Source organism: Colletes latitarsis, chromosome 12 (assembly GCF_051014445.1).
Source record: "Colletes latitarsis isolate SP2378_abdomen chromosome 12, iyColLati1, whole genome shotgun sequence".
In the NCBI taxonomy this organism is placed as follows: Eukaryota; Metazoa; Arthropoda; class Insecta; order Hymenoptera; family Colletidae; genus Colletes; species Colletes latitarsis.
This window is the reverse complement of record NC_135145.1, coordinates 23843675-23868631: the sequence shown is the minus strand read 5'-3', so window position 1 is coordinate 23868631 and position 24957 is coordinate 23843675. Positions and strand designations below refer to the sequence as shown.

Here is a 24957-nt window from a genome sequence, read left to right as displayed (position 1 = left end):
GGAAATTCCAAAATTTAATGGTTAAGTACAGTATAATTTTCAAGTATATCTTAAGTTTAAGTATTTAGACCTGAACTGCATTAAGCATATTGAACTTAAAAATTGTAATTATAATTATCGAAATAAAGGCCTCGTTTTAAATATTGGCTTAATATTTTTTTGGGGTAAATCTTGCCAAGTTTCGCGCCCTATCGATATATTCAGGGCATATTTATATAGCTTCGTCTTCAAATCATTTTCTTTGTTGCATCGTCTTTTTTATGTATATGCCCTGACTGAAAGACGCAAATTACGTCGAATATTGTAAAACTGCCAAACTACAAAAATGTTTCTGTAATTAACATATTCGATGTTGGATATGTTATTCTGCGAAAACACGTAAATTCTAATACGTACAACTGAATAATATCCGGATTAATTGCATAATAGAAAATGCTTGTTCTCAGGCAACACGAAGAACTTCGACATTAACAAATAAAAACTGTTATTCGTATGACATATCGTATTATCTCGATATAAAAGTCCGTTAACAACAAATTGCTAAATAACAGTAAAATTTTGCAACAAATGGTGATATTCCAACTATATCAAAACAATATGTCTACCGTAGCGGACGAACATCGATTTCGTACAATTCGATAATTTGTTTTCGCTTATTTTTTTATGTATCACGTTAATACAAATATACACATACATGTATATGTGCCTATTATCACGTTTTTCGTCCGAACTGTATAACTTTTGTACATTCTGTTTTAAATTAATACAATAAAAGTGAATATGCTATGAAATAGTATGGGTCTCCATTTTTATAATCATGGAAGAAGACATTTCGTTGTCGTTTTGTAATGTAACCTTGACTATATCGAATATTTTAATATATGACGCATCAAAGAATATTTTCTGATCAAACAATGTTCACATTGTACTTAAGTACGTTAAAATTACAAACGGTTAATATAAAATTATAAAAATAGAAACCATTCCACAGCGAATTCATGCTACAACCGTATCATCGATATATGCCTTTTCGTTCCATAAAATTCTTTTCTTTCCTAACCTCTTTACTACCATCGATTTTTCTACCGTTATTAGAATACATTCTTATCGTGAAATATTCATGCATTAGACCTAACATTATAGAAATTACATTAATTATCCACGTTTTGTCGTCGCACGATGAGGTTATGACTTTCGTGACTTACGTTCTATGAGAACGCATCAAATTGATTTCGTTTCAATTTATCCTTTATCATTATTTTAATCATTTTATTTACCTGTCGTAACACCAGTTTCTACTGGAATCGAAATTATTTTAATATTGCATTACATATTGCCGGGTTATAAAATATTAAAGCAGCCTTTATCGTGAACTCCTTGCAGATACAGATTTTGGCACCACCTATTTTATACTTGTGATTTTTATGAAACTAGCGAAGCTTTCTCGAAAACTAGTCCATAGCATTCACCAACGGTACCATTAGGATCGTTTAGAATAAAAATATAAAGATAATTGTGCAATAAATCAGTAATTTTTATTGTTTTTCCGTGATGTACCCCAGTCTGGCGAAAAGACACTTGCCAGAAAATCGTGCCGTGTACGAAAGGCAATGGCTTTTATCGTATGATGAAAAATAGAAAATAAAACTAGATACACGTGGCCATTTATTCAGGCTTTTGTTCGTTCGCAATAGCCTTCTGATTTAAAGAAATTATCGTTCGAATTTGGACGATCGTTTACCGCTTCGTCGTTTTTAGAGAAACTTGTCGCTCAAGATATTCGCCGGTCACTCTCCATGGTCCGTGCTCGCAGACTATATACGCGGTTTCAGAGGCGCTAGTATGCATCTGAGTACTGTCGGTTCACGTGTGATTATTATCTGCTTATCGATTAATAATTTTATTGTGCAATTTACAAGAGGAGAGTTAAATTGAAGAGGAAAGACTATTTTAATAGTGGTATAATGGAGGATAAAGGAAACTCTGGAGGTACCGCGGTGGAGAGTGTTGAAAGTAACGCTAGTCCAGCTAAGAAATCAACACCGAAGGGAAAATCAATAAGATCTCAACGGACGAAATCCTCTCATCCACCGACTTCCGAAATGGTGACTTCTGCTATCAGGGAACTGAAGGATCGCAAAGGATCGTCCTTACAAGCCATCAAGAAGTACATGGCGTCGACGTACAAGGTTGACGGCGAAAAACTGGCACCTTTCATCAAGAGATACTTGAAGTCTGCTGTTACCTCTGGTGCTGTTGTCCAGACAAAGGGCAAAGGTGCTTCAGGATCGTTCAAATTACCTATGACTAAAGGTACCGAGACTAAAGCAAGAGTACAACGGACTGCAGTGAAGGTAGCTGAACCGAAGAAAGTTAAAAAATCTGTTGAAAAGAAGACGACACCAGTGCGTAAACCTGCGGCAGTGAAGAAGTCCAGCCCAATAAAGAAAGCCGAAACTGCGAAGAAACCGGCGGCAGCGAAGAAGCCTTCCAAGGCAGCAGAGAAAACTGAAAAAGCAAAGCCAGCAAGTGAACCTAAATCTATGTCGAAAAGTAAGAAGACTGTCAAAGCACCAGCGGCTAAAACAAGAACTCCGAAGCCAAAGAAGGCGGCACCGAAAGTGGTTAAAGCAGCAGCAAAGAAATAATTTTTCTCGACAAATTTTGAAATTTTATTCGAAACGAAATGGCCCTTTTCAGGGCCACAAACTGTTTGACAAGGAACAATTTAGACAATCTAGAACAGTATTAAACTTTAGGAACCATACTGTGATACGTAATAATAAGAATAACCCTAACCTAAATTGTTTTGTATACGACATAGAATAATTACGTGTTTAAGATTTGTACATAGTATATGCTGGAATTGATATCCTCGTTCGAAATAAATAAGGATTTTAAATATCGTAGCTTTCTTTGTTTACAGTAAATGTGTTCGAAATTAGTGGATAATGTATCTAAAATAATTCATATATTTTTTAATAAGTGAATAATTATAATACACGAATAAAATATGATTTCAAAGTACACACGTTGTATGTCTTATAGCGTTTGACGACTTTAGTTTCATTCCTATAATCTGTAGAAATTAATATATCCTATCAAAGATCAGTCGTGTCATGCAACATGTTTCTAATATAATTTCGTCTATTATTCGTTCATATTGTATCTTGAAATTTAAAAATATATATGTCATGGTAAACATCTTAATAAAGAGTTACAGTAATTTATTTCTATTACCCACTTACTATAGCTTCTGCAGGCGTTCTTCGTTAAACACATCGAGGACTTGTAAACGGTGAAATAAATACGACTCGGAACTATCCACAAGTAAATATAAGTTTATTTCAGGTTAAGTGTTACACGCAGGTTATGAACCGATTACCTCGGCGAAACAAGACGAACTGATCAGTAGTTCTCTCGATCTCGTCACCGAGGATCGTATACTTTTGACCTAATCAGAAGAGGAAAGAAAATAGACGGGACAGAAACATGGAAAATTGAAAAGGGAAAACAGTTACGGGAACGGAACAAGGCAATAAAAGTGAAGAGCCCCGCTAAGCCCGGCCCGAAAGGGTCCGAGGCCCATTGAAAGAGCCTTTGAAAGAAAACAGACGTTTCGTACGGCTCTGGGTTACCAAGGGTTTACCAGGACTACCTGGCTTGCACGAGACCCTAAGAAAATAGAAAGCTTAAAGTTATCCTTGCATGCATTCCACTTATACAGTGGCAAGGGCGTAGTCACGATATAATGATCGCTACAACATCGTTCACACGATATACGTGTTCGCATTTATTCTTTTTTAAAAACCTGAACTGCCATTTCTATGTAGAAACAATCTGTTTTTAAGATTGCTTGAAAGATATTTAGCTTACGATCAGTTATAAAAATTGAATAAAACTTTTACGTACAGAACATGTAGTTTGAAGGTTAGGACACTGCACAACATTAGTTATGGTTTAATTAAATTAAAATTATGAGTTATAGTTTAACATCACAAGTTATGGCTAGAGATAAACAAAATTTTATTCGAATAATAGAGTATTCCTGAGAGACTGTTCTAATAATCAATAAACCCAACCTATAGCATTTTATTCGCGATTTAAATTCGATGGAATTGAATTTTTTACCAACTGTATTAAATAAGGTTCATTTATACAAGCATTTTAAAGATAAAATTGAAGTGCCAATCATCAATAGATCACTATGGTAATCATACAGTGAGAAATAGGTTATGTTTCCTAGAGAACGACTCATTTTCGTCATTGTATAGCCACAAGAGAAAGCACGCATTTCGCCAAATCAAATGATAAATTTAGGAATGTTAAAAATGGTTAACTAATATCCGAATAAAATTTTGCACGTCTACGGTTTACACTAGATATTAAAGACTAACTCAATTCAGTTTAAAAATTCGAATATCACCATACCAAAAAGAAAATATTCTGAAAGAACTAAATTTTCAACCACTTGTAAATTTAAAACAGTAAGAACCGAAATATTGTCACACGTTCGAAACGATTTGTGGCCCTGAAAAGGGCCGGTTTTTGTAGTGAGATTATGTTCACTTGGAGCTGGTATACTTGGTCACAGCTTTAGTTCCTTCACTGACGGCGTGTTTGGCAAGTTCACCAGGTAGCAGTAGACGTACAGCAGTTTGGATTTCCCGAGAGGTTATGGTCGATCGTTTGTTGTAATGAGCCAGACGAGATGCTTCAGCAGCAATGCGTTCGAATACATCATTCACAAAACTGTTCATGATGCTCATGGCTTTGCTGGAAATACCAGTATCTGGATGTACTTGTTTCAGAACTTTGTAAATGTAGATTGCGTAGCTTTCCTTCCTCCTTCGCTTCTTCTTCTTGTCGGTTTTACTTATATTCTTTTGAGCTTTACCAGCTTTCTTCACCGCTTTTCCACTAGCTTTGGGCGGCATTGTCAGAGAGATTCTTGTCAAAGTAGTTTCTTGAATGCGATATGCGTACAGGTACGAGATACAGCTGCGAATGAGTAGCGCTGTTTCGGAGCGGTATTTATTACGGGAAGAGGCCAAAATGGTCGACCAATCAGAGCGCAGTATTCCCCCCTCGCGCTCTGATTGGTCGTTCGGTCATTCGCTCCGGTGCTATATAAACCCCCCTCTAAGCCCACCCCAGCACATTATCCAGCAAAAGTTCAGCGACGAACGTTCTTGTTTTTGAACCGAACAGTTAATTCTTCATCATGTCTGGACGTGGAAAAGGTGGCAAAGTCAAGGGAAAGGCGAAGTCCCGTTCTAATAGGGCAGGACTTCAATTTCCCGTTGGTCGTATTCATCGTCTCTTGAGAAAAGGAAATTATGCTGAGCGTGTTGGTGCCGGTGCTCCAGTTTATCTGGCTGCTGTTATGGAGTACTTGGCCGCTGAAGTTCTGGAATTGGCTGGTAACGCTGCCCGTGACAACAAGAAAACCAGAATTATCCCGCGTCATCTGCAGTTGGCCATCCGTAATGACGAAGAACTGAACAAACTCCTTTCCGGAGTAACGATAGCACAGGGAGGCGTCTTGCCGAACATTCAAGCTGTTCTTTTGCCAAAAAAGACAGAAAAGAAAGCTTAATCCTGATTTTTCAAAACAAAACGGCCCTTTTCAGGGCCACCAATCAATATTAATATGGGAATAACAAACTCGTTTTCATGAACATAAAATTCACATAAATTTCATCAACATAATTTAATGAAGTTGTATTATATTTAGAATTCATTTAAGTAACTATCTTTGCACATATGTGACTTGTAGATATTTGTACAGAGGACCAATGTATTATAAAAATGCACATAATTTGTACATTACTTCAGAGATACACAAATTTGAAACAACTTCACAAAGTATTTACGAAGTGTAGTATTTGTTAAACATGTAATTTTTACAATACACAATCGTTTTAAGATTGCAGTGAATCTTACCCATTGGCTATTCTAATTACTTTGCCGACTATTTATTCTACCGTATTCTATTTGTGGGTAATAAAATCAATATTATTATGTTGGAACTACTGTAATGGGAAGCAAAAATTGCAATAAGCAGAAGAAATCATCCAATTTGTGTATTTGTTCATTTAACATTGCCTAAAGATTATGCTTATTTAAATGTGTAAAATTAAATCTTAATATTTATTATTGACAGAATACATTTGGCAACATCGTGTCCATAAGAATTCATGCGAGAGCAAGCCAGACAGACGCGGAGATGTGGCAACATCGTATTCCATTGTGCATCACACTTCTTGGTATATCGAGTCGATAGTCGAACTTCACATTGTAACGCAAAAAGAGAAAATTCGGATGTTGTACTTACAATACTTCTACCATTTATCTCTAAACATATTTTAAAAATATAAAAGTTTCTCGTATATAAAATGACTAGACAATGAATGCAATTAATAGTTGGGATCATATGTAGGAACTTGTACAGATTTTCGACAGCATTCTTTTGTAGAATACAAAACCATGTTTTAGGATTCACAAATGAAGTTGTGTAACACATGTTTAACAGGATATGGGATCTCAGATTACAGCGTACAGTTTCAGTTGAACAAAAGAGTTCGCAGTTGCAAGAAATTGTGGCCCTGAAAAGGGCCGTTTGTTTGACGATTGATGACAACCGCACGTCGACGATGTTACACTTAACCTCCAAAACCGTAGAGAGTACGTCCTTGCCTCTTGAGCGCATAGACAACGTCCATAGCAGTTACAGTCTTTCGTTTGGCGTGCTCAGTGTAGGTAACTGCGTCACGGATAACATTTTCCAGGAAGACTTTCAGAACACCACGAGTTTCTTCATAGATGAGACCAGATATACGTTTGACACCACCACGGCGAGCCAAACGACGAATTGCAGGCTTTGTGATACCTTGGATATTATCACGAAGTACTTTCCTATGCCGCTTCGCTCCTCCTTTTCCCAATCCCTTTCCTCCCTTTCCACGGCCAGTCATCTTGTAATTTTTCGAATAATGTGATACGACTTCGCTAGCAAACCAACGTCTGATGCTTGGGCCGGTTTCGCCGGGTTTTTATACTCGCAGGCCGTCGTATCCCCACCACCGGTTCATCAGCCAATGAGCGGCTGTAACGTGTCCAACCGAGGGCATATATGTGGGTAACATCTGCGGAACATCTGCTCCGGTAGCTTGTCATTGCGAGAGAAGGGACACAACGTTCTATTGTTCAGTCAAAATGACACGTATAAATCAATTCAATAAAACGAAGAAAAAAGTTGAAGACCGATCAGAGAATAAATGTTTGCGAGAAATACGCCATTATCAAAAAAGCACCAAATTGCTGATACCTAAGAAACATTTCGAAAGGCTTGTTCGAGAAATTGTACAGAACTTACAAAAAAACACACAATAAGTAATACATCGAAGCATTCTACGTTCAGACTAAATTGTTTATCGTATATTCCCTGTGTTCTCGTCAAACAGGCAGGAAAGAAAAGATACATAAAACGGCACTTTTAAGTGTCAGCAAATATTCAAAGAACATTTCTGGTTTCGAAGAACAACTGTTCGTAAAATATACATATATCGAATGCTACGTAACATTGCGTACTAATATACGGTATATCGCGTAATAATATTTTGGATGAATCATAGCGTATTTTGTCATCATCGAGATACCAGGGCCGTTGTTAAAATCGTATCTTATGCCTGATTTTATCGATGACAATGACGAAAAATTGTTGCGAAACTAGCTACGCAGTGTCCTGCTATTAGAACCCATCGTTTGCCCCACCCGATAATAATCGATGAACGACCGCCATGGAGGGAAATTGTTTGTCCACGGCGTAGTAACCACCGATTATTTTATTCGTGTCCTCTGCTACGCCAAAAATGAACAACGACGATAATCGAATTTTCGAAATCGTTGCTAATATGCTTACTGATCGTATTGATTTTCTTGTGGCCATTTTTTTCTGCGCTACTATAAACACGTTGACGAAGTGTCAGAAAGGTGTATGTAAATAAATACGAACGTTAACGTACTTATCAAATTCATCGTAGATATGGAGATGAACTTTCTGGTATTTATGGGTATTTCGTAAAGTAGTAAAAATTGCCCGAGGTGGTAACCATTAGTATATTCAAACATTCTACTATCGCCTATTCTTAATATTTTCAAGAAACACAGATAACAGGTAATATCGCCTAAGGAAAACGTAAAGAATTCGTACAGGGTAATATAAATAATTCTGCTCTACCTGGCTTCCCTACCCTGAAGTACAACAATGAACAGTTTTATTGCATGGATGGGTATTATACTTTTGGGTGTCATATAGGTATATTACTTCTTGTAATTAGTTACAAGAGTAATAAAACAGTGCCAATTCCTAATCAAAGCTATAGAAACTTTATTGCTTATATTCTGTTGGCGAATATTCAAAGCATAAACTTCCTCATAGTTAGAAAAATACTATTATTTATTTGTACATAGGTATTTAAGTCTTGAAATGATTACATCCATCGTCGTAATTGTATAAAAATGTCAATATCACAAATATCTCTTAGAAATAAAGCCCTGTAGCTTCTTGAATCCAGTCGATATATCCTGTAACTCTTGAAAACACGCCTGGTTTGCTGCTGGGACAACTCGCGTCTCCGTAACTTACGATTCCGATTTGAAGAGGAACACCATCTTCTAATACAATAAGAGGTCCACCACTGTCGCCCTGTAAATGTTAGTTGAAGTCTCAAATTTGTAATCATGAAGTCACCTACCTTCCTATAAATACAAAGTGACAAAGTTACATCATCGGTAACCAAGTGCAGATTTAAAAATTTCGTAAAATTACTCTAGGAGCTGCAAACGAACATGTTGCCTTTTAGTATTTTTGATAGTAACTATCGGGAGGCTTACATAACTTCTCGGTCTGGTTAAGGTAAAGGAAACGCGAGTTTAACGTTCGGTGAAGAATATCGTTCCATGCTTTCGATGCACGAAATGCGTCTGTGAGGGAGGCGGACAAGGCGACCTTGTAGACTGCAAGATGCGCAAGATAGTTGCGCAGAGGCACGATGGACGCGTGTGAGTCTGCGTCTGTGATGTATGGCGGAACAAATCAGAGCTAAGTGTGCGTGCGTAACGGCCAACTGGCGCGCAACGTGTGTTTGGGGAAAAGGGCCGTTGAACGAGACAGTGGGAGAGAACGCTTGAAAAAAACTGACTGTGTACAGGCGGTATTAAAAGTTTCGAGTGCCTTAGGCACTCTACAGCGACGATCAGAATTTATACCGATAAAAATCAGCTTTACCTGACAAGCATCTTTTCTATAACCGGCTGCCGTGCATATATGCTTGTTCGATGTTATGCCCCATGTCATGCTACATTTAGAATTCGAAATTATCGGAATAGTCGCGTATTTCAACTTCCTCGTTCCCACGCTATTTGCTCGATCTTTTCCCCATCCGATAACAGTGCCCATTCTGCCGTTAAAACTTTCATGGATTTCGTTGTTTCCCGCCAATTGAATCGGTTGAATGGCCTCTGAAATTGAGCGATATTATTTATTATATTTACGTCCCTAAAAATGAATACGAGAAATAATGTACTTACCACCGAATGGAATATCCCGCGGCATGTACAGCAGACCAACGTCGTTTATGGTCGGTGAAAAATGAGGATGGAGAAATCCAGAGTTCGTCATCATCCAAATTCCAGGTCCTTGGTAAAAATTGTAACCGACGCGGGATTTATCGATATCACCGAAAACTATCAAAAATTGTCGTGGTTCGTTTGCTACGCAATGGCCGGCCGTTAATACCCATCTATGAGAAATAATAGTCCCACCGCATTGCGAAACCATTCCTCTGCCCATCAATCGATGTACCACGGCCATAAAGGGAAATTGATTCCTTCTCGCGTACTTTCCACCGACTATTCTGTCCGTATTCAAATCCTCTGTTTTCACAAATATTAAAATTCATTTAAACCTTGTATAAATCTTTACTGTTTAATTTACGCGTACCTTCTGTAACAGGAAAATGCCCAGCACTGGTGACGTTACGACAATTCGGACGATCGTGTTTCACGTTAGAATCCGATCTACCGATAATTTTAAAAGTATCGAACAGCGGATTACAATAAACGTTGCTGCTCGTAGTTAGAGCAGCAACGACGAGGAAAAACGTTACGATGCTTAACGAAACCATGGTACACTGTGCAAAATTTGCCCATGTCGCTTTCCTATATATACACAACCTATTCTGTTTACTTACCCTCCCGAGAATGGTAAACGTGTAACGGTACTTTCTTTGGAAAAGTACGAGTGCCAAAGGTAATTTGGGAAATTCTTAAAATTTACTGGGTCCGTTTTTACCTAGAAATGGGCGATTCCAATCTTGAAATGCAATTGAGAAAGTGGAAAACCCCGACGTGCTTCAAGGTCGATACTTGAAAGTTTCGGCAACGGCAGGGGTCCGTTTCTTTTGTATTTTCAGCAGCCACTTGGGGCAGTTTCCTCGTAAAACCGGTCCTACCATTTGGCATTTATGATCGTACCTTTTTTTCCATATGTCTAGTTGTTACGATATTCAAGTTAATGTTATACCTATTTAACATATTATATCATTTATAAATATACACGATTAGTTTAATATTGCTGTAATTTATCAACGAATTTAAATATTGTTGAATTTTGTTCTATAAAAATTACGATAGTTCTAGTGCAATCTTTCTAAAGTAACAATTTTAATAAGATACAATGGTTACTCGATGCTTTTCCATACATTTTTAGGCCCCTCTTTATGTGGTACAAGGGTTATTTCCTGTACATCTATTGAACGGTTGTCCGCAGCTGCAAACGCTTAACCCCCACCACAAATAACGAACCAATCAGACGCTCACAGCATGCGCCTTGCAAGGCATATAAGCAGCGTATTTCCGCCGCAACCATCAGTTGTCTCGTTGAGAATATAGCGTTCGTACTGTCCTCGCATAAAAATGGCTCGTACCAAGCAAACTGCTAGGAAATCTACCGGTGGTAAGGCACCTCGAAAACAGTTGGCGACGAAGGCTGCTCGTAAGAGTGCGCCTGCAACAGGAGGAGTGAAGAAACCACATCGTTATCGTCCAGGAACCGTTGCTCTTCGTGAAATACGTAGATACCAGAAAAGCACCGAACTTCTGATCAGAAAATTGCCATTTCAGCGGCTTGTTCGTGAAATTGCACAAGATTTCAAAACTGACCTTCGTTTCCAAAGTTCGGCAGTCATGGCTCTTCAAGAAGCTAGTGAAGCATACCTCGTTGGACTTTTTGAAGATACTAATCTCTGTGCTATCCATGCTAAGAGGGTAACCATTATGCCAAAGGATATTCAACTGGCACGAAGAATCCGTGGAGAAAGAGCTTAAGTTCTTGAAACGATAAAAACAAACGGCCCTTTTCAGGGCCAACAATATTTTTATAATCGCGGATACGACTTCCGGGTTCTTCTAATTACATTGTTTCAAATATAATAAAGATACCTTTATAGCTTACGTTAGTAGGGAATCCATATACAAAATATATTTCGTATGTGCTCAACGTGTTTTTCATGTTTACATACGCCATAAATACCTCGAAATTCACAGTCCTCTGGCATAGAAGATTGTTTGCTTGCTATAATCGTATTAATAACCATATCTTTCTCACTAACAGAAATTAAGGAGATACTAAAATCAAATAATTATGAACTCAATGTAACAGTCGTCTCTTTAAAATCTATTTCAAATCTATAAATGTTACAACTTCGTTGAAATATATACATACGTATGTAGCTATTAGTTGCTTGATCTTGAGAATGTGGACACCGCCATTGAATTTATTGGATCGAATAGTCAGTGAGTAAAATAGATATTATCTATTTACTAAAGTACGTAATATTTATTTTATTTTCCTGTATTAAAGAATGCATTTAGTTGTTTAGAAGTATTTACTAATTTGAAAACTATTTATAAAGGTTATGTTCAATTCTGTCGGTACCAACGTTTAGAAAATTAAAAAATACAATTGAATATGAATGAAAGGAAAAGTATTCTTAACACGTAACAATGTTTTTGCTAAACTCGATCACGAGAGTGACAGGAAATACATCGTTTCCCAAGGTGGAAAGGTTCAATCAAACATTGAATATAACAATGGCGAGGCTTCTACGAACAGTACCAATATGGTCAGCAGTTAACACACTATAGAAGAGAACTAAGCAGGAATACCAATTCGAAGTAACGTTTCAGTTTTGCATTTGTGATAATGCAATTTGAAATTAATAAAGATAATATTGAGTTTGTTTGAACGACTACAATTCCAACTAATAAAATCATTTCATTGTCCACGTTAAATGTTTCAAAATTCGAACATTTAAAGTTCCCCACCACCTAAACGTATTCTGTCGAACTGTCAATGTATCGATAAGTATTTTGATAGAATACATGACCGAAATAAAGCTTTTGGGGCTCAGAGCTGCCTTTCCTGCTTTTTCCTATAAATACACATATGTCTCGTTTAAAAATCAGTCAATGTATTAATTAATCAATATATTACTTTAGTTACGTTACAGCTAAACGGTTAGAATGTAGAAACACTCGAAATGTAGGTGTATCTCTTCCGCCGCGTTTTTCCTCGTCTCCTGTTCGAAACGTAAAAATGGCCAAACAGTTACGTTGTTCGAATTCGCTATCTCGGTCAACTTCAAACAAAAAGATCCGAAATGTTATTTCGCGTTGCTTCTCGTTGCTCTATTCTACCTACCTGCGTAAAATTCACGCCCAAAGTTTCGACCGATCTTTTAGAAACATCCTGTAAAGGGGTTTGTTCATTCGGTGTGTTGATTCTCTCTCGGTTGCAGCTCACGCGGCCAAGGATGCATGTATTTGTGCGCGTTTTCATGATGAATGTACGTTTGCGCGTGCGTGCATGCGGTCCGTTGACGTGTGTGTTTTACGTCGTGACTGCGTGTGTGCGGCGTATGCATGTGTGTGTACGTGTGTGTACGTCTATCATGAGTCAGAGCACCCATGGTCGGTCCGCGTTTCGTAATTAATTCTCCTCGTTGACGAGAGAAATGCGAGTCTAGTCCCGGGACCAAGACACCTGCACGTTCCCGGGCCGCGCTTGTCCTCAGAGGACATGCTCGTTGTGCCCGGTAAATCGCGCACCTTTCATCATTCTTCACCTCTCCCGCTCGGCTCTGCTCTGCTTTCGCATCTACCGTGCTCGGTGCGTCCAAAGTATCGCGTGTGTCTTCTTCTCGTGTTTTTCTTGAAAGACACCTTCTTTCCACCCCGGTTCACTTCTCCCGCGGGACTCTCGTGTCGCCTCTTTTAAACAGGTACTGTCCCCCGTGACGACGTTTCCTCGAAGAACCCACCACCTACTCGTTCCTTTTACGATCGACTGGCGCACGATCGCGGTTTCCTGCCTTCTTATGTATGTTATGAATTTTCATACAGCAACGCGAGAAAGGATCGTCCGCGACGGCGGTTCAAGACTCAGAGAGACACGGACACGAATGCTCTCCGTTGAGTTTCAACTATCGGTCTCGATCGAACTTTCACGGGAAAGAATGGACTGCGAATTCGTCGACGATCTTGTTGATCGTGCCCGCCTTTTATTTGCCGTTCTCTGCTGCAAATAAAATGGATCGAACGAGGTACACTGAGATTATATTTTTCCATCGAATTCCGAATGCGGTATTTCGTTCGTTGTTTCGAAGGCGATAATAAACGTTTAAGTGTTTTATTTCAGGTGACTTGAGTTTTGGAGATAAAAAAATAATAGAAGAAGCATGGATCAAAACAGAAACAGGCCTAGCAGGCCCCGCCTTCGTTCGCATGGCAATTCTGCTAGGGTTTTGGTATTCGATCAAGCAGAAAGCGAAGAATCTGCTTGCAGTGCCGAGGCAGATGTGCAGAAGCATTCGTTGCTGCCTAAAGTGGAAAGCAAGGAAGCTCCAGTTCGGCCTGGTTGATACAACTTTTTTTTCTATAGAAAATACCTCCATTTTTGGTGGTTTTTAATTGTTTTACCACTTTCAGTTAGCGGAGAACTGTCCAATTTGGTTCGAATGAGGAACTCTGCTTTTGGGAAGTCTGCACCGTCTCTGTCTGTCCATGTGGTTAGTCCATGGTTGTTGTAGATAGTCTAATTTATATGGTACATGCAAATATAATATATTGTTATGTTTATAGCGTGATTTTAACATTCCACGACGTGCTGCCAAAGCAGTTCTTCGTAAATCTTTTATTGCAACGACGTCTCCTACCTTACCAAGATGTCATTCACCAATGTCAGGTATGTAAAAATCGGTATTTGTTTCCATTCTCTACTCCCTAACTGATTTATAAATATAATTTTGTTAGCCATTTGACATTACAAGTTCTCTTAACAGACACATCATGCTCCAAAAGTATATGCAGTAAGAGTGACTAAAATATAAATGTACGATGTTTGGTGACCATGAGTATTATGTATCTTATAAGAGAATACATATTATATAAGTATTCTGGCACATCTTTATTCAAGATTTGAATATACATGCCTACTTATACACGCACACGCGCACACACACATGCGTACATACATACATTTATATTTATACTATAGTGGAACTGTTACAATTTGCAGGTTACATGCAATACATCTAGTTTTGAGCGTGTTAGATCTAGAACGTTTAAGCAACTCTGTCCCGAAACAGTGTCCTAGAAAAATTACTTTTTATCTGCTTAGAACCGTGTCTATTATTTATGTCTTTTAACTATTATAGCGGAATAATTTTTTTTACTGCTTGTTTCCCAATATAGCATTCGTCCCGATTGTAGGCAGTCCCCTAGAGAGTCCTAGGATGTCATCCAGTCCACATTTTGCTTTTGCTCCAATTAAAAGGTATCTACTTTGTACCTACTTTCAGCGCGTTTAAATCTGGTCTGATTGCCTATGTGAGTAGGTGTCGCCGTTGCGGTCGTTGTATTTTTAATACATTATTAATAGTAAAGAAAAACAAAACAAGATATGCCGATGCAGAAACTGAGCTGTGTAATCTTAAAAAAAAAACGAAGAACGTGGTTGTAAGATCTCTTATTGCGTTATAGCGAACGTTGTTGTTTCTATGTAGTACTTAGATAAAGAATATTTCTGAATTATGGAACTGATACTTAAGTGCACGTAACGTTGAAGGATCGGTGGAGGTGCCACTGGAACTGGAGATGGGAGACGGTGGTCGGTGGCTAGTTTGCCTTCCAGTGGATACGGCACGACACCGGGCTCCAGTAACGTTTCGGTTAGTCCTTTATTAACAGTTAGGATAGAAAGGTACTCTCGACGATTTACACATCATCATGTGCTTAATTAGTCACAGTACTCGAGCCAAGAACGTTTGCATCAACTTCCAAATGTTCCAACCAAGGACGAATTGCGTATGCTTTCTTGCCATTTTTCTAAACCTGGCACGCCGTGTTCTTCGCATCCTGGATTTCCAGGTTCTAACATCTCCAGTATTCCAGGCAGCGTGTCCCTTAGCCTCGACGAAGAAGGCCGTAGATCGCCGTTGCATAGACCGCGTTCGCGAAGTTTAAGGCAAGTGCTGTTGTTGAAACGACATTACTGTTTTGAAGTATACCTGGAGAAAGCATTGTTTGTAAAATAGTGATCGTTTATTCAATTGTAGTAGTCCTAGCCGGTCCCCCGTGTTGGACAGCGAAATTGTTATGATGAACACCCTTTATAAAGAACGGTTTCCAAAGGTACAAATTTTGAACAGAGAATGTTTTAACGCCACGATGTTACGATAATTCTGTTTTTAACGCGTGCAAATATTTCGTCAGGCGACACAGCAGATGGAAGAGCGTTTGACTAATTTCATCAACGAAAATAAGGAACTGGACGAGTATGAAGTGATGTCGAACATGACGCAGGACTCTCTACCGATTTTACGATTCGTGCATCATCAAGTGATCGAAATGGCAAGGGATTGTTTGCAAAAATCTCAGGAAAAGTTAATCACTACCAGATATTTTTATGAAATGAGCGAAAATTTGGAGCATCTATTGATGGAGGTAACTGTACGACGAGTCATCTGTTAAATGGGTACGCGAACCGATTTTAATAAACAACGTTCGTTCGCAGACCAAAGAAAAATCGCTCGAAGCAGCAACGAGACTAACGGGGCTTATAAAAAAATTACTGCTAATAATATCGCGTCCAGCTCGCCTATTGGAGTGTTTAGAATTTGATCCAGAGGAGTTTTATCATTTGCTGGAACAGGCCGAGGGCCAAGCGAAAATCAACGCGGGAATAAAAACAGATATACCTCAGTATATTGTTAATAAACTTTCTCTCAACAGAGATCCCATATCGGGTAAAACATTTCACTCCCGTTTTTCTAATTGGAATTCTAACAAACCATGTAAATTTAATGCTATTTCACGCCTTAGAATTGCAAGAAGATTTGAATAAGCTAGAGGATTCGGCTAGCTCGAGCGATAGCAACTTGCAGATCACTTCGAGTCCAAACAAGGATGATGAAAAGTCTCAGCGCGTACCGTGCGAGAGTGATTATGAGGTGCTAAAACTCATTAGTAACGGCGCGTACGGAGCGGTATTTTTGGTCAAGGAAAAAACCACGAGACTAAGGTTTGCCATGAAAAAGATAAATAAGAACAATCTGATGCTGCGCAATCAAGTGGAGCAAGTATTTGCCGAGAGAGACATAATGAGCTTTACGGATAATCCGTTTGTAGTTTCTATGTATTGCAGTTTCGAAACAAAAGTACGTGCGCATCGATAGTAGCAACGCGCCCAGCGAAGCTCGGATGAAACTTATTCAACTTGCTTGTTCGATTACAGAAACACTTGTGCTTGGTGATGGAGTATGTAGAAGGGGGTGACTGTGCAAATCTTTTAAAGAATATCGGTGCCTTGCCGCCGGATATGGCAAGGTTCTATTTCGCAGAAACCGTTTTGGCTGTCGAATATTTGCACAACTATGGCATCGTTCATCGAGACTTGAAGCCCGACAAGTACGTGGATCAATGGTTTATTGGTTCTTCGATTATTTCACGCGTTCTTTTACTTTCAGTTTACTCATTACCGCCCTTGGTCACATCAAGCTCACAGATTTTGGTCTGAGTAAAATGGGTCTTATGTCTCGTAAGTGGTCAAACAAAAGGACTCGACGTCGTTTAATTTAAACAGCAGTAAACAGAAATTTCGTCTCTTTTAGTGGCGACGAATCTGTACGAGGGATATATCGATAGGGATACGAGACAGTTTTCGGATAAACAGGTGTTCGGTACGCCCGAGTACATTGCCCCCGAAGTGATATTACGTCAGGGATACGGCAAACCTGTTGATTGGTGGTCTATGGGCATTATACTTTACCAATTTCTAATTGGCTGTGTACCATTTTTTGGCGATACTCCGGAAGAATTATTTGCTCATACAGTGAACGGTGAGTATCGTCTTGAGCTTTACCGTACTACCGTTAAACAATTACGCTGATCGAACGCTTGCATAGATGATATCGAGTGGCCCGACGACGAGGACTGGCCCGTTCAGCCGGAAGCTAAAGATATTATAACGGCGTTGCTGCAACAGAGTCCTAGAGATCGATTGGGAACCGGGGGATCGCACGAGGTCAAAGAGCACCCGTATTTCTATGGAGTGAACTGGAACAGTTTGCTCAGACAGAAGGCTGAGTTCGTGCCGCAATTGATCAACGACGAGGACACGAGTTATTTCGACAGTAAGTCCCAGGTGAGAATGCTTGCTGTAACATCGGAGCGTAACAAAAACATTGTTGCAGCTCGTATGGATAGATACAATCACGACATCGGCGATGACACCGACGACACCGATGACTCCCCTCTGTTCGGATCGTTCTCCTCGTACTCTCCTCAGTCACGAAAGATCTCACAGACCCGTCCACCGCAACTAAATCCAGAGTTAGAATCGGATGCATCGAAGAAGCTATTATTCCGTACGGAGCTTGAACGCACGGTCGCGCAATTGTCTTTGGGATGCGGTAGCTCGGTCACGCCTCCATCCAAATTAATCGAATCGATCCCGTTGGAGAAGAACCGATCTTCGTCCTCGGTAAAGAGCGTCTCGTGTTTGGAGACTCCGCCGAAAGCGGACAAATCGAACGCGTCGTTCGCGAGTCCAGCCACGGCGACGAGCGGCGAGTCGCAGTTGACCGTTATCAAGAACAATCAGGTAGAAGGGGCGTCGATCAGCTTGAGCACGCCCGACTCGTCGCAAACGGAGTCCGAGGACATCAGTCCGCAGATCCAGAGAAAGAGACACGTGCATTCGCGCGATAAGCTGCCCAGGTTCAGTATATCCGTTGATGATGACCACATGTGAGTCGTTCAGGCATCTTCGCAGTGTTATTCTTTTATCGCTCCTTCATTCGAACTTGTTTTTTCGTTATCAAATACGCTCATTGAATTTGCTACCTTAACATGCACATCGTTCATTGATCTTCAGGATGACGTGGACAATGGGAAGCCTCGATGTATTAAATATCGAATATAATTGCAGGTTGGATCTCGTCGCAGCGAACAGGGACATGACCGAGGACAGCAAGCATAACTCCAGCACCGATTCCTTCGAATCGTTCACCGCGATGCCAGTGATCTTATCGTCCGCGAAGCAAAAGTCACGATCCGTGATCAAGTCTGCGTCCACCAGTGGATTGTCCTTGGTGATACCGGCCAGCGAATTTTCTTGTACGCCCTCTTACGAATCCACGTTCTTTTTGTTAGATCGTTGTCGCTTCATAATGTGTACTTGTACTTTTAAGATGACGCGTCCTTGAATACTCAGCCAATCGAATCACCTGGTGGATCGTCTACCGCTTCTTCGAGAGACACGTCCCCTTGCCGTGAATTGAGTCCTCTCGTGACCAGCTTGAAACCTCCCATCATCATTCGAAGAGGACCTTGTGGATTCGGTTTCACCGTACACACCATCAGAGTCTACTACGGGGACAGTGATTTTTACACGATGCATCACCTAGTTATGGTACGTTCGCGATATGGAACGATAGGGGTGGTTTATCGAATTTGTTTTACGTTCTTCAGGCCGTCGACCAGTCCAGTCCAGCGTTCGAGGCTGGTTTGAGACCAGGCGACCTCATAACGCATATAAACGGTGAACCGGTGCAGGGTCTATACCATATACAAGTTCTACAGTTGATGTTGAGTGGCGTCGATCGCGTGACATTGCGCAGCACTCCGTTGGAGAACACCAGCATAAAAACGGGCGGACGAAAGAGAGATCTCGCTCAAAGCAAAATGGCGCGCAGAACGCTGCACAAGCAGCGCAAGCAGAAGCGCGATCATTCCGATAAGAAACGAAACACGTCTCTTTTTAAGAGACTTAGCTCGAAACGACATAGCGCGGAGATACAGCAGGTATAAAAAGACTGTTCGCCTCTTTTACCTTTAGTAACTTCGATCACAGAGACTTGAATATGTGTGTTCGTGGCTAAAACGATGAATGTAGATTTTTTCTTTTTTGTCTCTTACACAAAACTACGAGACAAAATACCAAAGCACCGCGGCGACTTAATAACCAACACACCGATTATGTTAAGCGTTACTTTTGTTCTTTATTGCAGCCATTAACTATCAGTTGTCCATTGTCAGCACCCATTCTATCCAGCGACAGCAAACCTCCACTTATGGTATGATTTTTCTGTAACGTTTCATCGTCATCTTGCCTAATATCGTTTCAGTTTCTCATTTCTTTTAAGCGGAACTATCATTTGCTCGATACGACCAAGCGTCAGCTTTTAAATGTTGCTTTCCTAACTGATTCGCGACAGTATACAAATTTCTTACACAACACTGATCACAGAGAGTTCAAATGTTCCATAACGCATATCTATACAGTAGCATCCGAAAGCGAATGTAATACAGTGACGCGTGACCTTATAAAATAATCGCTGAAACGAAATATTAAATTACCTTTTCTCAGATGGCTGCAGGAATTTGTTCACCGTCGATGGTGACGCCTAGTCGATCTTTCCAGTCATTCACGCGTTCTCAGGAGTCGTCGCCCTATTTCGCAGCTTGCACAAAGTCCGTTTGCAGTCCATCGCCGCCAACGAATCGCGTCAGCTTGGAGTCCTATCACTCGACCAGCAACTCGAGCCCCTGCTCTAGCCCGAATTCGTCCTCCCCGGGTTCCAACACGTCCGCAGCAAACTTAACGGCCATCTCTAATCAATCTCATTATCAGAGACCCAGCACTCTTCACGGTTTGAAGCACAAGTTGCACACGGCGGCGAAAAACATTCACTCACCGAATCGCAGGAAATCCGTGGGACATATACCGTTGTCCCCGTTGGCCAGGACACCGAGCCCGTCGCCTCTTCCCGCTAGTCCAACCAGGAGTCCCAGTCCGTTAGCGTTTCCTACGGGACACCAGCCTGGTAGTTCCAATACTACGCAGTCCTATAGTCCAGGTATTGTGAACACAACTGTATTATTAATCTATCGTCATAGAGTATAATTATACATTATATTATTTTTCTTATTACCAAACTTAACGATACTTATCTAAATTAAGGGACAATTTATTCAATGAGCACCAATTAACACAGAAATGTTTATACAGGTGTCTGTTTGTCAACGCCAAACAATCAGAAGAAAAGCTACGGTCGGCCAAAGTCGGCGGAGCCTGGTTCCCCGTTGCTGAGGAGAGCTCTCAGCCCGGACAGACTTCACCCACGCTCGGCGGAGAACAAGACGTCGATATCGCCGTTGGCCAACGCAGTAGTAAAAGTAACCCCCCGCGTGACCATAGCGCAATCGTCGTCCCATTCGGAGGTTCTCGAGGAGAGCGGCGACAGCTTCAAGGAAGCGAACGACTCCAAGATCGAGAAGAAACCGTCGACCGAGCAGAAGTCCGATTACTCCAAGTTGTCCCACGCGATATCGATCAACTTAGGAGCCGTGGGTATGTCGAATTCCTGCGGCAGCACGCAGTTGCCGAGAATAGCGGAGGAGAAGGACTCGCCGACCGGAACCAAGGCTGACGATTACTCGTCGAAGGATACCCTGTCCTCTGACAGAAACGACAAGGCCAACGCTTCCGCCAACAAGCCAACGGAGCAAGAGAAAGCTATTGATAAACGTCGCAACCACGAATCGAAAGTCGAGTTCGATAACACGTTCAATATGCTCGCGCGTAGCTCGCAGTCTACCCACAAGCATTCGCAAACCAACGAAAAAGCCTCGCAGCAAGCTTTTGCTCAAAAACCGTCGTCGCAGTGTGGCGAGAAAGGCTCGTTAGCTTTGGCCCAGAAAACGCTGCTGCAGAGCATCGAGAAAGGCTCGCAGGCTCAAAAGTCTCTCCCTCAGAGTAGCGAGAAAAGCTCGCAATCGTCCGGTCAGAGATCTTTGTCGCAGAGTGGCGAGAAATGCGCGCAATCGTCGGCTCAAAAGCCACCGTTGCAGAGTAACGACAGAGTATTGCAGTCCGCGTCGCAGAAGGCAGCTGGTAAATGTTCAGAGGCTAATCCGGATGGCAGAAAGATGTTGAAGAAACACAAGGTCGACAGCTCCGAGGGCACAGGATGCTCGAATTCGTTCGAGGCCGGCGGATCTGGAAAGGACAAGAAATACAATTAGCTCCGAGGATCGTCGTTCGAATTTTAATTAGACACGTAGCGTATCGAAGTTTCGTAAATTGAGTCCGCGTATTGATTAGAGTTACTTGCGAACGATTACGTTTAGTTTTTCGTTTAAACTTTTCTTGGTATCGATCAAATCTCGCGGGACGCGAACAGAACAGATTCGACGTCTATAACGAACGCGCGCAATCTTATAATCGAATATAAAGCGGAAGGAAGGTAAATCAAAAGTAAGACAGTTCTGTGTTTACAGCTTTAAAAAAAGAAAGAAGGGAAGCAATTTATACACGAATCAATATCTACATAGGCTTCCATCGAATATCGTATACCTTGGAGAACAAAACTTCGGCTGGTATTTCTGGATATCTAAGAGGCGTATGCAAGCCATCCTGTAACTGTAATCTTTGTCATACGATTAATCGAATATAAGGAAATCAAGATGAAAGTAGAGAAACTGCGATATATTATATTTAAACGATTTTAAATGTGCAGTTTGTTGAAATCGCTCTTCTGATTGCTCGATGGAGGTCGGGAGAGAACGAACAAGTAATTGGAGTAATTTATATACTTCGGGCTACAGTATTTACACGATCTCATTTACGTTTACGTCTAATATTAGCACATCACTGTATGAATCAGCATATAGCAGTTAGCGAGTCGCGTACAGATAGTTTTCCAGTGCGTGTAATATTCGCGAAGAGAAGGCAACATGTGTGTATCGTATATACTCGTGATTTAGGTTCGCAAAGGCAAGCATTTTAAATCTTTTCTCTGCGCGTAAACGAAGGCTGGACCTGTTGGGTATTAAATTATTAATCGTTAAGTTTGATTTGCGATTACGGATAAAATCAGATTTACTCGGCGCGATTGATCTTGTTAAAATTAAATCAAATTTAAATATCGTGAACACGGTTAATTCAAACAATGCCAGAAATTGTGTTAATTACGACGAAGATATTATAAAACAAATGGCGTGCATTAAAGCGATGTTTACACAGAAGCTTCGGAATCTGCCTATACGCGAGTGTATACGATAGAAGATTAGCGTACATACAAGATGCTCCCGTATGCACAATTATATCTGTCCCTTTTTAATTGTACCACGTTATGATGCATTTAGTCCTGACGTTACAAATTGGTGCTAAACGTTCAATCGCTCGACGTGTTCCCACGACGAGAACTGGTGCTCCCTCAGAATCTAAATCATTATAAAGAAAAACTAGAAAAAAAAAACAGAAAAAAAACAGAAAAAGATTACTAAAAAAGGAAGGATATAACGGGCCAAGTGATTACAGTGAGACGTACGAACATATCGCATTGGAAGCATCTTGGGGGTTTCTTCGAATCGTAAGAGTTGCGAGCGTTCCGGAGTGCCATTCGCCTCCGACGCGTAATCTTTTTAGTATTTAGGTATTCGTTAATTTATTCTGTATATATATATACACACGTACACACACCACGCGATAAAAAGAAAAAAGAAAGAAAACATGTGTAAACTAGTTAAGGGCAAAGCATGCTTTGATCCGTAAATTCGGCCGCGGTGATGGAAGGGTTGCAGCTTCCGGTAGGGTTCACGCGCGAGTGCTCGCTTAAGAAGATACAGTTTGCCATATAGAGCAACACGGTAATCAGTATGTACGTGTCTCTGCCATAGGTACCGATTTTTCTTCGCGTTCGAATCAACGGTTTCGGCGGCGAACCAGCACGATGCTTTTCATTTCAAGCAAATCGAACGTAGCAACGCGTCGATCACGGGAGTATGAGTTCGTACATTGTAGAGCGACTCGCGAGGTGTATTCGAACGCTGGCGGTTAAATTATGCAACATCGAGTCTAGCGAGAAAACGGCTGAAAGTCATTAACACGTTGACCGCTTTCAACACTTACAATTAATGAACCTTGATGCATGTAAATTTTGTATGAATTGAATATTTCTATTCGTTACGCTGCAATGTGAAAAATGATACTCCCGGACGAGGACAGGTGGTAGTCAACGTGTTAAAAATAATATACAAAGAAGAAAGGAATATGTAGAACATTTCAGATCGCAAACGTTCGAATATTTATTGCGACTAGCTGCGTGTTATATGTTTTAACGTAAGGGTATACTATAAGGATACTTAAGGAAACACAGGCTTTAGAAAAGTAAGGCATGATTCGAATACCCTTCTTTTTTTACATCTCTCTTCCCTGACCCGCGTTCTTCGAAGCAAACGCCAGTAATTTGCATAGGTGTTAACGTTCGTGGCTTTAAAAATGTCCGATTTTTGTATCCCGTCCCCGTGCGTTTTCTTTTTTTAAATCGTCGAACGAGGGCCATGAATCTAATCCGCAAAAAGTCTGTCGATAATCATATGCAAGGCTTAGCCATTGTCTCTCCCTTGTTATACGCAAACCCTTTCCTCTGCTTAGCGTATTCGTCGTCCTAGTTTAGACCAGTAGTTGTATCGTATTGTACGAGGACTTTGAGGCAGCTCGAAAGACGAGAGCGACGGAGAACATTTTTAAAACGACGAATTCGAGCTGCACGAGGCTAAAGGGGGGGGGGGGAAGAAGCGATCGTAGATGCAAACGATACACATTCGGTCGAATCGAGCGAGTTTTCGAGCCGTCGCAAAGAAAGGAAAGAAGAGGGGGTGAGAAGAGCATTCTTTACGTATCGTTGTAACGCATTGCGTGCTATTACAGTGGAGTTGGGTAAATTTTATTCGTTAATAAAATTTGCCCGATTTTACAGACGAGAGTCGATACTTTGTTGAACATTGTTTCGTTACGTTTACGTGGGTTGTGATGTCTATAGGACTGAACGAATTCATTGATGGCTTTATAATCGTTGAGGCGGGAGCGCATGTATATTTTAGGTTCTCTTGTTTATGTTTTCTAGACGGAGGAGCAAGCGTTAAAGTTAGATACTTTGTCGGGTTCTGTTGGAACCGCGGCGACGAATAATTCCGTTTACAAAACCGAGTGCTACGCGAACGAAATTTGTACAAACGATTTGTATTTTGCTCGGGACTCTTCTGTTTCAAAATCGACCGACTATCGACGATAGATGCGTGGGAAAGAAGCGGCCACCCTTTTCCCTTTTTTTCCTCTACGATTTTCTAAGAACACCTTTTCGAGATAGACTTCGTTGTTCTAGATATTTCTTTTTCTTTTTGTGATGAGCGAACTGGATGTTCTCCGTGAGAATGTTTATCAGCGAATTCGGCGAACGTTTGATAATTATATTACACGCTCTTCACGTGAAATACAGTTTCGTTTCTTACTATACAGTATACTCGTGTTTTATTCGACTTGTCTCA

At 40.6% G+C, this 24957-nt stretch overlaps 7 protein-coding genes across 9 annotated transcripts; 4 read left to right on the top strand and 3 right to left on the bottom strand.

Annotated features, from left to right (window-relative positions):
- The first annotated feature begins 1858 nt into the window (after window positions 1–1858).
- LOC143348716 (uncharacterized) lies at window positions 1859–3027 on the top strand. Its single transcript, XM_076779285.1, has one exon. The coding sequence runs from the start codon at window positions 1965–1967 to the stop codon at window positions 2646–2648; it is 684 nt and encodes a 227-aa protein (XP_076635400.1). The 5' UTR covers window positions 1859–1964; the 3' UTR covers window positions 2649–3027.
- Window positions 3028–3325: 298 nt separating this feature from the next.
- LOC143348730 (histone H2B) lies at window positions 3326–4996 on the bottom strand. The gene has a single exon (XM_076779327.1). The coding sequence runs from the start codon at window positions 4935–4937 to the stop codon at window positions 4566–4568; it is 372 nt and encodes a 123-aa protein (XP_076635442.1). The 5' UTR covers window positions 4938–4996; the 3' UTR covers window positions 3326–4565.
- A 178-nt stretch (window positions 4997–5174) lies between these two features.
- On the top strand, window positions 5175–5929 carry LOC143348793 (histone H2A). The gene has a single exon (XM_076779404.1). It carries the CDS (start codon window positions 5225–5227, stop codon window positions 5597–5599), a length of 375 nt encoding a protein of 124 aa, XP_076635519.1. The 5' UTR covers window positions 5175–5224; the 3' UTR covers window positions 5600–5929.
- Window positions 5930–6005: 76 nt separating this feature from the next.
- On the bottom strand, window positions 6006–7013 carry LOC143348934 (histone H4). The gene has a single exon (XM_076779704.1). It carries the CDS (start codon window positions 6975–6977, stop codon window positions 6666–6668), a length of 312 nt encoding a protein of 103 aa, XP_076635819.1. The 5' UTR covers window positions 6978–7013; the 3' UTR covers window positions 6006–6665.
- A 1424-nt stretch (window positions 7014–8437) lies between these two features.
- On the bottom strand, window positions 8438–10892 carry LOC143348931 (chymotrypsin-2). The gene is made up of 5 exons (XM_076779701.1): window positions 10767–10892; window positions 10007–10588; window positions 9595–9939; window positions 9293–9525; window positions 8438–8710 (listed from the first exon to the last, which is right to left on the bottom strand). The coding sequence occupies exons 2-5, from the start codon at window positions 10188–10190 to the stop codon at window positions 8546–8548; spliced, it is 927 nt and encodes a 308-aa protein (XP_076635816.1). The 5' UTR covers window positions 10191–10588; window positions 10767–10892; the 3' UTR covers window positions 8438–8545.
- An 85-nt stretch (window positions 10893–10977) lies between these two features.
- Window positions 10978–11489, top strand: LOC143348933 (histone H3). Its single transcript, XM_076779703.1, has one exon. It carries the CDS (start codon window positions 10981–10983, stop codon window positions 11389–11391), a length of 411 nt encoding a protein of 136 aa, XP_076635818.1. The 5' UTR covers window positions 10978–10980; the 3' UTR covers window positions 11392–11489.
- A 1645-nt stretch (window positions 11490–13134) lies between these two features.
- Dop (microtubule-associated serine/threonine (MAST) protein kinase dop) lies at window positions 13135–24930 on the top strand. 3 transcript variants are annotated; one of them, XM_076779667.1, is made up of 23 exons: window positions 13135–13346; window positions 13468–13667; window positions 13763–13980; window positions 14053–14132; window positions 14206–14308; window positions 14818–14899; window positions 15191–15293; window positions 15366–15589; window positions 15681–15756; window positions 15838–16068; window positions 16139–16370; window positions 16447–16781; window positions 16859–17031; window positions 17091–17161; window positions 17235–17462; window positions 17529–17756; window positions 17817–18342; window positions 18554–18741; window positions 18816–19036; window positions 19096–19428; window positions 19635–19700; window positions 19994–20483; window positions 20636–24930. In XM_076779667.1, the coding sequence occupies exons 3-23, from the start codon at window positions 13803–13805 to the stop codon at window positions 21649–21651; spliced, it is 5184 nt and encodes a 1727-aa protein (XP_076635782.1). In that variant the 5' UTR covers window positions 13135–13346; window positions 13468–13667; window positions 13763–13802; the 3' UTR covers window positions 21652–24930. The 3 variants fall into 3 exon arrangements, with proteins under 3 accessions (XP_076635782.1, XP_076635781.1, XP_076635783.1); XM_076779666.1 differs by having other exon boundaries at window positions 17817–18372; XM_076779668.1 differs by lacking the exon at window positions 19635–19700 and having other exon boundaries at window positions 17817–18372.
- The last annotated feature ends 27 nt before the right edge of the window (window positions 24931–24957 follow it).

Bases quoted from the DNA above. Each gene is read 5' to 3' on its own strand.
- LOC143348793 (XM_076779404.1), top strand. From the start codon at position 5,225: ATGTCTGGACGTGGAAAAGGTGGCAAAGTCAAGGGAAAGGCGAAGTCC.
- LOC143348933 (XM_076779703.1), top strand. From the start codon at position 10,981: ATGGCTCGTACCAAGCAAACTGCTAGGAAATCTACCGGTGGTAAGGCA.
- LOC143348730 (XM_076779327.1), bottom strand. From the start codon at position 4,937: ATGCCGCCCAAAGCTAGTGGAAAAGCGGTGAAGAAAGCTGGTAAAGCT.
- LOC143348934 (XM_076779704.1), bottom strand. From the start codon at position 6,977: ATGACTGGCCGTGGAAAGGGAGGAAAGGGATTGGGAAAAGGAGGAGCG.
- LOC143348716 (XM_076779285.1), top strand. From the start codon at position 1,965: ATGGAGGATAAAGGAAACTCTGGAGGTACCGCGGTGGAGAGTGTTGAA.
- Dop (XM_076779666.1), top strand. From the start codon at position 13,803: ATGGATCAAAACAGAAACAGGCCTAGCAGGCCCCGCCTTCGTTCGCAT. The intron at 15,294-15,365 runs GTTAGTCCTTTA...GTGCTTAATTAG, and splicing joins CGGGCTCCAGTAACGTTTCG to TCACAGTACTCGAGCCAAGA. The intron at 16,782-16,858 runs GTACGTGCGCAT...GTTCGATTACAG, and splicing joins ATTGCAGTTTCGAAACAAAA to AAACACTTGTGCTTGGTGAT.
- LOC143348931 (XM_076779701.1), bottom strand. From the start codon at position 10,190: ATGGTTTCGTTAAGCATCGTAACGTTTTTCCTCGTCGTTGCTGCTCTA. The intron at 9,526-9,594 runs GTAAGTACATTA...GCTCAATTTCAG, and splicing joins GCGGGATATTCCATTCGGTG to AGGCCATTCAACCGATTCAA. The intron at 8,711-9,292 runs GTAAAGCTGATT...TAACATTTACAG, and splicing joins ATAGAAAAGATGCTTGTCAG to GGCGACAGTGGTGGACCTCT.